Genomic DNA, 13,012 nt, shown 5'->3' with positions numbered 1-13,012 from the left:
GGAAGTGAAAACTAGAACAGGGCCGAATAAATTAGAAATGTTAGGATTGGAAAAATCTGTGTACTCGAAAGGAAAGTCGTGTGTAGTATTTTTTTTTTTTTTGATAGTTTTGAAATGTTTAAGAAAGTCACAATATTTAGTGTTTTTTCGAAACATTTGGGTAATAAAATATCCGGAAAAAACCCCTAAACTTTCACTCTAAAAATTGTTCCCCCTAAAATTCTCCCTAGCACGTCAAAAACCCCTAGATCTTGGGGGAACCCCCCTGATCTGGGAGCACTGCACATTAGTCAACATCTACCGTCTCATAGCCTCTTCCCATAGAGTCCATCCGTGTGAAACGGTTGGGATTTTTGACAAATGTGAAATTCGTGTTCCCATAGAGTTTCTATCCACATCCACATCCAATAACAGCTGACATGAAGAGCAGTTGCTCAACTCAAAATAAACGAAGGGGGAATTCTACTCGACCAAACTGTCGTAAAATTTCGTTCTCTTAATCTTACTGTAGAATAATACAATAAATAGCATAAGATAATAGTTTAAAACATATCTGAGCTTTTATAACATATCCTATAGCGAGTATGCATATGTACATATTGCTGACTGAGGGAGGGCCTAACCTCCCGTACCACACACTCCGCTCTTACTACGCCTCTGTCTAGCCAATATTCACCAGGTGTGTCCCAGAAAACACTAGAGTTTTTTCGGAGAGTTGCTTTCAAAAACAACAAACAGCCAAGAAACTTTCTTGTTATACCCTTGCAGAGGGTATTATGATTTCAGTCAGAAGTTTGCAACGCAGTGAAGGAGACGTTTCCGACCCCATAAAGTATATATATTCTTGATCAGCATCACAAGACGAGTCGATCTAGCCATGTCCGTCTGTCCGTCTGTCCGTCTGTCCGTCTGTCCGTCCGTCCGTCTGTCCTTCTGTCCGTCTGTCTGTTTCTACGCAAACTAGTCTCTCAGTTTTTGAGCTATCGGGACAAAACTTTCGCAAAAGTCTTCTTTCTATTGCAGGTAGTATATATGTCGGAGCCGACCGGATCGGACAACTATATCTTATAGCTCCCATAGGAACAATCGGAAAAAAAAACTTTAAAAAATTCTAGCTTCGGTGTTTTTTGAATTGTTACCTTCTACTTTTGGGGATGTTATTTTTTAAATATTTCTGAATTTCGAATTAATTATTTAAAAAATCGGACTACTATATCATATAGCTGCCATAGGAACGATCGGAAAATTAATGGAAAAGTAATAGGAAATAAATTCTAGCTTCTTTGGTTTTTATTGTATTATCTTCTACTCTAGGATATGACTCTTTTTAAATATTTCCGAATTTCAATTTTAATTTGATCAAAATCGGACGACTATATCATATAGCTGCCATAGGAACGATCGAAAAATTAATGAGAAATATTAGAAAATTGAACATTTTTGCGATTTGTTAATTAATAGGAATGATCTGCAAGGGTATATAAGCTTCGGCTGGCCGAAGCTAGCTTCCTTTCTTGTTTTCCTTATTTACTCAATCAAAAGCAACACAAAAACAATTGTCGGGTTCCCTCGAACCTGAATTTGATGCTTTCAAATGTCATTTTTTTTCGTCCTACATTTGGTTTACTTTGTGAGGCTTCGTTTCTCGCAGTCATCGTTCCAATTTTCACAGTCAAGAGGAAGAATTCAGAGTTGCACTGAGAAAACATCGCCTAACTATCGCATAAAAGAGCCCATCAAAGTCCGTAAAAATTGGATGGCGGACTAACTGGGAAATTTTCGGAACGGCAAAACCTTACGGACCATCCGTTCAATGGATGGTAAATGGTAGATGGAGCTCTGTGGGAAGACCCTATCAGACGGTCATACAAATATGACGACCTAAAAGGCTGAAAATATTTCACAGTCAACCCTTTGATGTTCCTATCCCATCTGTTTCACCTAGTATTTTTATAGCCTATTTACACTAGGGTAGAGTTATGGGGGATATTGTCAACTTATTAACATAATCCTTTTTTTTGTTACATAGGTTGTGTATAGGAAACTAGATGTGGGCAAAAGTGAGGTACTTTTACGGTCTTTGGTATTTTTGAGTATTATTTTGTATTTCTCGGTATTTTTTGTAATCATTTTCTATCGTTGAAGGTCTATCCCTAGTAAAATAAACAACAAACACTACTGTCAATAGTCGATATTTGGAGCTAACCCAGTGAAAACACTTTTTTGGAGTAATGTTAACTTTTCCAAAATGTTTTTAAATGGGATTTTGCCGTTATTTATCCGTAAATTATTCGTGAAAGAAAAAATTTTGTCGCTCTTAATTTAAGATTTATTTAAAAAAAAACATAGTTGTTCTGCTAAGTTGATATCAAGTTAGCAGTACAACTTTTCAAATGTTAACTTTTTCGAAATGTTTTTAGCTGACATTTTGCCGTTATTTATCCGTAGATTATTCGTGAAAGAAAAATGTCAGCTAAAAACATTTCGAAAAAGTTAACATTTGAAAAGTTGTACTGCTAACTTGATATCAACTTAGCAGAACAACTATGTTTTTTTAAAAATAAATCTTAAATTAAGAGCGACAAAATTTTTTCTTTCACGAATAATCTACGGATAAATAACGGCAAAATGTCAGCTAAAAACATTTCGAAAAAGTTAACATTTGAAAAGTTGTACTGCTAACTTGATATCAACTTAGCAGAACAACTATGTTTTTTTTAAAAATAAATCTTAAATTAAGAGCGACAAAATTTTTTCTTTCACAAATAAATTAACGGATAAATAACGGCAAAATCCCATTTAAAAACATTTTGGAAAAGTTAACATTTAAGGTGTTGTACTGCTAACTTGATATCAAGAACATCCTATAACTTTTAAAATAGTTGAGCGGCAAAATTAATTGTTTCACGAATAATTTACGGATAAATAACGGCAAATTGTCAATAAGAAAAAAATTGCAATTTCCAAAGTTGTTCTGCTAACTTGATGCGTATAAAAAATTCAGTTTTCCCCCTAAATTCAAAAAATTAGTTCATTTTAAAAACATGTACAATCCGGCCTGTTCCAGTTTTCACACGAAAGTGAATTTGATTTTATGCTGGCGGATTTAGGTCCGTCTGTCAAATGCTTGGCGGAAAGTTTCCGTGTGAATTTTGCAATTGTATGTAACAGGTAGAAGTACGCGTTTTCGACCCTATAAAGTATATACATATATTTTTTTCGATATTTCCCCCTAAAAAATTCAGTTTTCCCCTTAAATTCAAAAAATTAGTTCATTTTAAAAACATGTACAATCCGGCCTGTTCCAGTTTTCACACGAAAGTAAATTTGATTTTATGCTGGCGGATTTAGGTCCGTCTGTCAAATGCTTGGCGGAAAGTTTCCGTGTGAATTTTGCTGAATTTAACAGAGTAACAGCGAGGGGTATTTAAATCCGTGCAGTTCTTTCGGAAGTGAGCCTTGGAACAGGTCTGGGAAATTCGATTCCGTGTGAACCTTTCGGAAGTGAAAACTAGAACAGGGCCGAATAAATTAGAAATGTTAGGATTGGAAAAATCTGTGTACTCGAAAGGAAAGTCGTGTGTAGTATTTTTTTTTTTTTTGATAGTTTTGAAATGTTTAAGAAAGTCACAATATTTAGTGTTTTTTCGAAACATTTGGGTAATAAAATATCCGGAAAAAACCCCTAAACTTTCACTCTAAAAATTGTTCCCCCTAAAATTCTCCCTAGCACGTCAAAAACCCCTAGATCTTGGGGGAACCCCCCTGATCTGGGAGCACTGCACATTAGTCAACATCTACCGTCTCATAGCCTCTTCCCATAGAGTCCATCCGTGTGAAACGGTTGGGATTTTTGACAAATGTGAAATTCGTGTTCCCATAGAGTTTCTATCCACATCCACATCCAATAACAGCTGACATGAAGAGCAGTTGCTCAACTCAAAATAAACGAAGGGGGAATTCTACTCGACCAAACTGTCGTAAAATTTCGTTCTCTTAATCTTACTGTAGAATAATACAATAAATAGCATAAGATAATAGTTTAAAACATATCTGAGCTTTTATAACATATCCTATAGCGAGTATGCATATGTACATATTGCTGACTGAGGGAGGGCCTAACCTCCCGTACCACACACTCCGCTCTTACTACGCCTCTGTCTAGCCAATATTCACCAGGTGTGTCCCAGAAAACACTAGAGTTTTTTCGGAGAGTTGCTTTCAAAAACAACAAACAGCCAAGAAACTTTCTTGTTATACCCTTGCAGAGGGTATTATGATTTCAGTCAGAAGTTTGCAACGCAGTGAAGGAGACGTTTCCGACCCCATAAAGTATACAGTGAGTCACATTAATATTCGGTTTTTTTTTTTTGTCAACTTCAAACGTGAATAAAAAGTTTGAAACTAATAAAACAAAAAATCAAATAATGCAGAAATAAAGCTTATTTTATTACCTTTTCATAGATATATATATGTTATTACTTTTTTTAAAATTTAACTGAGAAACATGCATAAACGAAAGAAAAGCCGAATATTGGGGCCACATTAATATTCGGTTTTCCCTTTTTGTACTAAAAATCAAAAAAATTATTTAGGAAATAAACTAAATTTGACATTTGAAATGCTAGCCATTATTGTCTATGGTATCGTTAAAATATTTTGGCACACTTTAAAATTTTTTTTTTGCCTATTGTGGGCCAGTTTTTCCAACCTAAAAAAAGGATGTACGGGATAATGTCAAAAAAGTTTGCAAAGGTACAACAAATTCTCGATTTTTTTTTTTTAATTTATGGTTAAACCCTTAGCCTTTAACTAGAAATCAGTTTCAGCGCAATCCATTAATCACACCAAAAAAAATGGATGGGTACAAAAGCAGAGTCGCTCAGAAGAAGCGTTTTGCTGCTTGATTCCATACAAAACTTAAGGAAAAATGAATTTTCGAGCGACTCTGCTTTTGTACCCATCCATTTTTTTTGGTGTGATTAATGGATTGCGCTGAAACTGATTTCTGGTTAAAGGCTAAGGGTTTAACCATAAATTAAAAAAAAAAAATCGAGAATTTGTTGTACCTTTGCAAACTTTTTTGACATTATCCCGTACATCCTTTTTTTAGGTTGGAAAAACTGGCCCACAATAGGCAAAAAAAAAATTTTAAAGTGTGCCAAAATATTTTAACGATACCATAGACAATAATGGCTAGCATTTCAAATGTCAAATTTAGTTTATTTCCTAAATAATTTTTTTGATTTTTAGTACAAAAAGGGAAAACCGAATATTAATGTGGCCCCAATATTCGGCTTTTCTTTCGTTTATGCATGTTTCTCAGTTAAATTTTAAAAAAAGTAATAACATATATATATCTATGAAAAGGTAATAAAATAAGCTTTATTTCTGCATTATTTGATTTTTTGTTTTATTAGTTTCAAACTTTTTATTCACGTTTGAAGTTGACAAAAAAAAAAAACCGAATATTAATGTGACTCACTGTATATATTCTTGATCAGCATCACAAGACGAGTCGATCTAGCCATGTCCGTCTGTCCGTCTGTCCGTCTGTCCGTCCGTCCGTCTGTCCTTCTGTCCGTCTGTCCGTCTGTCTGTTTCTACGCAAACTAGTCTCTCAGTTTTTGAGCTATCGGGACAAAACTTTTGCAAAAGTCTTCTTTCTATTGCAGGTAGTATATATGTCGGAGCCGACCGGATCGGACAACTATATCTTATAGCTCCCATAGGAACAATCGGAAAAAAAAACTTTAAAAAATTCTAGCTTCGGTGTTTTTTGAATTATTACCTTCTACTTTTGGGGATGTTATTTTTTAAATATTTCTGAATTTCGAATTAATTATTTAAAAAATCGGACTACTATATCATATAGCTGCCATAGGAACGATCGGAAAATTAATGGAAAAGTAATAGGAAATAAATTCTAGCTTCTTTGGTTTTTATTGTATTATCTTCTACTCTAGGATATGACTCTTTTTAAATATTTCCGAATTTCAATTTTAATTTGATCAAAATCGGACGACTATATCATATAGCTGCCATAGGAACGATCGAAAAATTAATGAGAAATATTAGAAAATTGAACATTTTTGCGATTTGTTAATTAATAGGAATGATCTGCAAGGGTATATAAGCTTCGGCTGGCCGAAGCTAGCTTCCTTTCTTGTTTTCCTTATTTACTCAATCAAAAGCAACACAAAAACAATTGTCGGGTTCCCTCGAACCTGAATTTGATGCTTTCAAATGTCATTTTTTTTCGTCCTACATTTGGTTTACTTTGTGAGGCTTCGTTTCTCGCAGTCATCGTTCCAATTTTCACAGTCAAGAGGAAGAATTCAGAGTTGCACTGAGAAAACATCGCCTAACTATCGCATAAAAGAGCCCATCAAAGTCCGTAAAAATTGGATGGCGGACTAACTGGGAAATTTTCGGAACGGCAAAACCTTACGGACCATCCGTTCAATGGATGGTAAATGGTAGATGGAGCTCTGTGGGAAGACCCTATCAGACGGTCATACAAATATGACGACCTAAAAGGCTGAAAATATTTCACAGTCAACCCTTTGATGTTCCTATCCCATCTGTTTCACCTAGTATTTTTATAGCCTATTTACACTAGGGTAGAGTTATGGGGGATATTGTCAACTTATTAACATAATCCTTTTTTTTGTTACATAGGTTGTGTATAGGAAACTAGATGTGGGCAAAAGTGAGGTACTTTTACGGTCTTTGGTATTTTTGAGTATTATTTTGTATATTTCGGTATTTTTTGTAATCATTTTCTATCGTTGAAGGTCTATCCCTAGTAAAATAAACAACAAACACTACTGTCAATAGTCGATATTTGGAGCTAACCCAGTGAAAACACTTTTTTGGAGTAATCAGGTTACTGGCTCACTCAATAGGTTACCCACATAGTGTGTCTAGACTATTAGTATATTTTGTACCCAACACCATATCACCATATCATATCAAATCAGAAATTCAAAACGAAAAGACTTTAATGTCAATGCAAATAAAATTATAAAGTAAAAAATTCCAGGTGGTAGAGCAAGTAAACAATTAATTAATTGGGCTGATTGGGCCAGTTTTCGTTTTATTTTAAAGTCAATAGATCAGAGTTTAACTTTGCCATAAAGATCAATATGATTGGTTAAGTAATGGCAGCGCAGCAGCTCGACAAAGATGAAAAATGTGTTAAGTCATCTTTTCATCTTGGTTATCAGTGGTAACACAATAAATCTGTTTTTTATACCCTTGCAACGCAGTGAAGGAGACGTTTCCGACCCCATAAAGTAGATATATTCTTGATCAGCATCACTAGACGAGTCGATCTAGCCATGTCCGTCTGTCCGTCCGTTTCTACGCAAACTAGTCTCTCAGTTTTCAAGCTATCGGGATAAAACTTTCCCAAAAGTCTTCTTTCTATTGCAGGTAGTATATAAGTCGGAACGAGCCGGATCGGACAACTATATCATATAGCTCTCATAGGAACAATCGGGAAAAATATGTAAAAAAATTATATCTTGGGTGTTTTTGAACCTATAACATCCTACTTTTGGAAATGTCATTTTTTTATCTAATTCTGAATTTCGAATAAAATTTTTACAAAATCGGACGACTATATCATATAGCTGCCATAGGAACGATCGGAAAATTAATGGAAATATAATAGGAAATAAATTATTGCTTCGTTGGTTTTTATTGTATTCTCTTCTACTCTAGGATATAACTCTTTTCAAATATTTTCGAATTTCGATTTTAATTTTATCAAAACCGAACTACTATATCATATAGCTGCCATTGAAACGAACGCAAAATTAATGAGAAATAATAGGAAAATTAACATTTTTGCGATTTGTAAATTAATAGGAATTATCTGCAAGGGTATATAAGCTTCGGCTGGCCGAAGCTAGCTTCCTTTCTTGTTTTTATCTACGTTGTAGTCTTGCAGAACACTTTCAATAGTTTGGCTGAGGTTTATTCCGGTATGCCTACTGGTTAGCTCTATCATTGCGAGGGTTAATACTTTAAGTTTTTTTTCTGAATGCTCCGGTTTATTTTAGTGGCAGAATCAATCTTCCAATTAATGATTTTGTCCTTCATTGAGGTGCACATATTTTTCTTTAACAATTGGAACTTTCCCGTTATAAGATTCATTATATTGGTCGACGTTATTGGAAGCATATTTAGACCCCGAAGATCTGTCTGGTTAATATTTTAAAGGATCCCGAGTCAAAGAGCGAGAATGGAACTTTTTCTACTGTTACCAATTGCACGCAATCCTTTTTTAATTCTTGTTCGTCCATATTCAAAACAATTTCTTTCTATTTTGGTTCTGAAAGTTCAATGTCGCCGTTTGAAATATTTTTCTTCCAAATTTCATTATGATGGGTCTTCAGATGACGTTCTAGGCGCTAGGTTGTGCTCAAAATACTCCCGGACTAAACGATTTCGCGTCTGGGGTAAAACGTCATTTTAGACCCTAAGTTTGTCCGCTAATGTTGTTTAGAATCCTTTAAAGATTACGTTCCCCATGTACGCTTTATCATTTTTTTTGGCCCCATACAAATTGACCCGCCCTAATGTATATGCTTTATATAGTATGAAATATTTTCACCATGAGTAGCAAACTTATAAAAAAAACAAGAAAGGAAGCTAGCTTCGGCCAGCCGAAGCTTATATACCCTTGCAGATAAAGTAAATACCTATAGTTTAATGCTCACTCGGTGCAGTTCCAGGGATTCCAGACTCAGCGTGCACATTAAATTTTGTTTTTAAGTTGTCAATCAAAAACGCCTCTTTCCCACAAAGTAACAATGAATTTTCTTATATTTGTTTGAATATTCCTATGGGAGCCTTAAGGTATACTGGTGAGAGACTGAGAGACTAGTTCGCATAGAAACGGACAGACGGACATGGCTAGATAGACTCGGCTATTGGTGCTGATCAAGAATATATACACTTTATGTGGTCGGAAACGTCTCCTTCACTGCGTTGCAAACATCTGACTGAAATTATATAACCCTCTGCAAGGGTATAACAAGAAAGGAAGCTAGCTTCGGCCAGTCGAAGTTTATATAGCCTTTAAGAACATTTTCTATGAAATTACAAGAACATTAAATTTAGATTTACTTGCGTATATGTTACAACAATCTACATTTTAGCTGCTTTCGTATCACTTTGTCATTAATTTTTTGATCCTTCCTATGGCAGCTATATAACATAGCTGCTTTTTTATTATATTGGAATTAATTTGCTGATCCTTTCTATGGCAGCTTTATAATATAGCCGTCCGAATTTTGTTAAACTTAATTCGAAATTGTGAAATGTTAAAGAAAAGCTATATCCCAGAGAAGAAGGGAATGTAATAAAAATCAACAAAAATATTATTTATTTCCTATTAATTTCCATTTAATTTTCCGACCGTTCCTATGGCAGCTATATGATACAGTGATTGGTTTTTTTTTAAAATTTAATTCGAAATTCAAAAATATTTATAAAAATTATTCCCAAGAGTGGAGGGCAATATTTCAATAAACACTGAAGCTAGAATTTTTTCAGGCTTTTTTATCCGATTCTTTCTATTGGAGCTATAAGATATAGTTGTCCGATCCGGCCGGATCCTAGTTACACACTACCTATACTATATACCTACCTATACCCATAGCATATACGGACGGACAGACGGACATGGCTAGATCGACTCGTCTAGTAAAGTTGATCAAGAATTTATACCCCTTTTGGGATTGGAAACGTCTCCTTCACTGCGTTGCAAACTTTTGACTGAAATAATATTTTAAGGGCAGTCATATTTTAAGGTCATTCAAGCACATTGTGGGAGCTCAGCTGAACCAAACTTGCGTTGCGTAGGAAGCCCAAGAATATATGTGGTTAATCCCAACTTTCTAGCTTTTGTAGTTTCCGATATCTTAGCAGAAAGATGGACATGGCTAGATTGACTAGGCTAGTGATCTGATCAAGAATATATTCTTTACGAAAACACTTCCTTCTACTTGTTACAAACTTTCCGACGAATACAATATACCCCATCAATCTATGAGTAACGGGTATAAATATATGCCCTCTTAATGTAACCTCCGTATTGATCGCTGGTAATGTAATAGATATGATTATGTCTTACCAGTTTCTCCCATTTTTTCGAAAATTTGGATGAAATTTATAAACCCATTGTTGATAAAACTTTATATGACGTCCAAGATTTCGAATTTCGTCCAAATAATCCTCTCTATCCAGCTGAAACTCTGAATTTAAATCGGAAACCTCCATTTCAAGCATTTTAATTTTTTCTTCACACTTTTTAATGTAATCATTTTTTATATTTATTTCTTGGGTAATATTAGCATAATGTCCCTGCAAGAGATCGCGATCCTCACATTTAACTCTGCTTAATGCATAGGCTATTGCACTTAAGTGACGTTGTGCTGCAAATTTTCGGGCTTTGTGCTGTTCCTTCAGTTTTAAATCATCAACACGTTCACCTCCAATTAATGTGTGTTTAATGAAGTCGATGCGACTTCGTGCTTGCAGTTGTACCTCTTCTTTTGATTGGTCAGATGAGAGACTTGGTTTTGTTGATATTGAATTTTTTGCCGTAAACGGTACATCTGGATCTTTATCGAAATCAATTATTTTAGCCTCTGTTTTTGAATTTAGATTTTGAACATCTATACTTTCTATCGGTAATTCAGATGATTTAATCTTGTCGTCACTTCTGTTAAGAATTTTTTGTTGAGTCTCTTCAAGCATTCTTTTCAAATTTAATATTTCATTTTGGTACTGGCGAAGTTTTGCATCTTTTGGATCTTCATTAATTGTGGGTTTGTTTGAAATGTTCTTTGCTCTACTGGCATAACGAAGAGTTGATATAGTTTCATCATAATTTATGTCTGATGGTGATATGCAGGATATCATTAAAGTTTTCGTATTACCTCCTAAAGAATCCTAAATAAAAAATTCAGGGTTATAACTAAATATGTATTAATTTTTCTTATACAGTTACCTGGAGCAGACGTGTAAGTTTTGAGTCTCTAAACGGTACATGCTTTGCTTTACCATCAACCAAAGACGAAATAACGTTTCCCAAGGCAGAAAGCGATAAATTAATTTTTGACGCTTCTTTAAGCCGATCTCCTTGAGCTCCAGTCTTACGTTGTCTCTCGGAACCCGCTAGGTCAACTAAGCTTAACTTTCCTCGACGTATTCCTCTTAAGTCATTCTCAGTCCCAATACTATTAAAAAATGGGGATTGTTCCAAAGTGATACTAAATATAGTATGCGAGCGTGAGCTTTTTTCATTCATTAACGTCGCTGCAGTAACACGGTTTTTATTGCCCAACTTTAACCAATCGTAACATTGGCTTGCATTTATAACGGGATGCGTGGACAACGTTGGAACGGAGACACCAATACCTGCTATTTCTTTAAGGGGATGATTTATTATGCTAGTATTTTCATTTGTATTGAGCAAGTCTCGTATATTTTCATTGTAAATTTCCAAGTAGCTTACTAAGACCAAATATCTGACATTTGTTGCCATTGATATTGTTTCGAAAATGTGATCAAAACACTTAGGAATTATTCCACTGCTTTTGCTGAAGCTTTCGCCGCCCTTATGTTAAAATGGAGAAAGAATAAACAATAATTTAATCACAGTAGAAGGTAATTATAAATATTTGAGGATAAGCTATAACATGGTAACACTCTAGTTTACAGTTCGCATCCCCAAAAATCTTACGAACAAAAAACAAATATGCTCGTACTGTCATGGTACTCTTGTAATCGAATTTCCGTGTGCTTTGATATAAAAATAAGGTCAGCTTTTTTACGACATAAAATGAATAAAACGATGGTAAAATAATAAGCATTTTAAAAAATTGCTTTTATAGGAGAGCGAATCAATTGTCCTTGGTGGCCAGCGATTCCTTAAGAATTTATCTGACCATCGAGACCAATATATTACTTTTTAAGACGAAATGAAGAAGAAATCGCGGTCCAACGAGAATAATTTATGTTTATCTTAATCCAAACATTAAATTGCATGCACATCTCAATAAAAGGCAGCGCAAGTAAAAAAAATATATAAAAGATCGTGAGTTTATACACACAAAAAAAAATATGTAAAATTAACATAAAAAATAGGTATTTCACTATTTTCTGAATTTTTCATGTATTTTGTTGTTTTGTTTTTTGGGTCATTGAATAGTATTTAACAATTAAAATAGTAGAAAACCTATTTACGAAATTTGCATGTATTTTGTTGTTTTATTCATTTGGCAAGTTAATAGTAACGTCCCAATTAATATCGTAGCAAAACTATTTTATTTGTTTGCGTGTATTTTGTTGTTTTATTTTTTGGGGTGGTATTAAATAGTAACACCACAATTAATATCGTAACACAACTATTTTTTTCCTTCATATATTTTGTTGTTTTAAAAATACGATTATAAATTCGATGTCAACTATTTTTTTGGACTTAGGGTGGTTTGAGTATCCAACTCATAGCCTCTGGGTCGTGAGTTCAAATCTCGCTTTTGCAGATGATATTTTTCTTTTCTTTTTTTTGTTAAATGTTGATTTCAAGTCTATAGATTTTCCTCTACAAAAAGCATTCTTCTGTGGCCGATGGTTGCGGCCCCGGTTCGATTCCCAGCGGAGGCAAAAAACCTGATTTGTAAGTTTATGTATCTGTGAAATGTAAGTGTCTATAAATAACTTCCATATAAATTAATATAACAAATTAAATTAAAAATAAAAAAAGTTAAAAACATAATTAAAAAAAACAACAATTTTTTTCGGGTTAAATACTATTTTGTAGGTCATCTACTATTTTATAGGTAATCTACTATTTTTTGGGCCATTTTCTATTTTTTATGGGTTGGGCAGTTTTCACTATTAAATAGTTGATTTTACATAGTTTTTTTTTTGTGTGTAAAGTTAATATACGTAATTTAATGTAAATTTTTAAAAGGGTATACAATGAGTATTT

The 13,012-nt window shown here is 34.0% G+C and overlaps 2 protein-coding genes across 3 annotated transcripts in view; one reads left to right on the top strand and one right to left on the bottom strand.

Moving 5' to 3' along the window:
• The window catches only part of LOC108069564 (uncharacterized), a 48,236-nt gene that overhangs the window by 10,586 nt on the left and 24,638 nt on the right, over positions 1 to 13,012 (top strand). The window lies entirely within an intron of this gene.
• LOC108061154 (osmotic avoidance abnormal protein 3) overlaps positions 1 to 13,012 on the bottom strand; it is a 70,694-nt gene that overhangs the window by 57,454 nt on the left and 228 nt on the right. For both annotated transcript variants that reach the window (XM_070218039.1, XM_070218037.1), the window contains exons 2-3: positions 11,027 to 11,635; positions 10,148 to 10,968 (exon numbers count right to left, since the gene is read on the bottom strand). In XM_070218039.1, the coding sequence (XP_070074140.1) occupies positions 10,148 to 10,968; positions 11,027 to 11,635 (1,430 nt within the window). The remainder of the gene's footprint in view (positions 1 to 10,147; positions 10,969 to 11,026; positions 11,636 to 13,012) is intronic.

The sequence above is a fragment of the Drosophila takahashii genome, chromosome 4, assembly GCF_030179915.1.
Source record: "Drosophila takahashii strain IR98-3 E-12201 chromosome 4, DtakHiC1v2, whole genome shotgun sequence".
NCBI lineage: Eukaryota > Metazoa > Arthropoda > Insecta > Diptera > Drosophilidae > Drosophila > Drosophila takahashii.
This window is presented reverse-complemented; position numbering and strand designations above follow the sequence as displayed.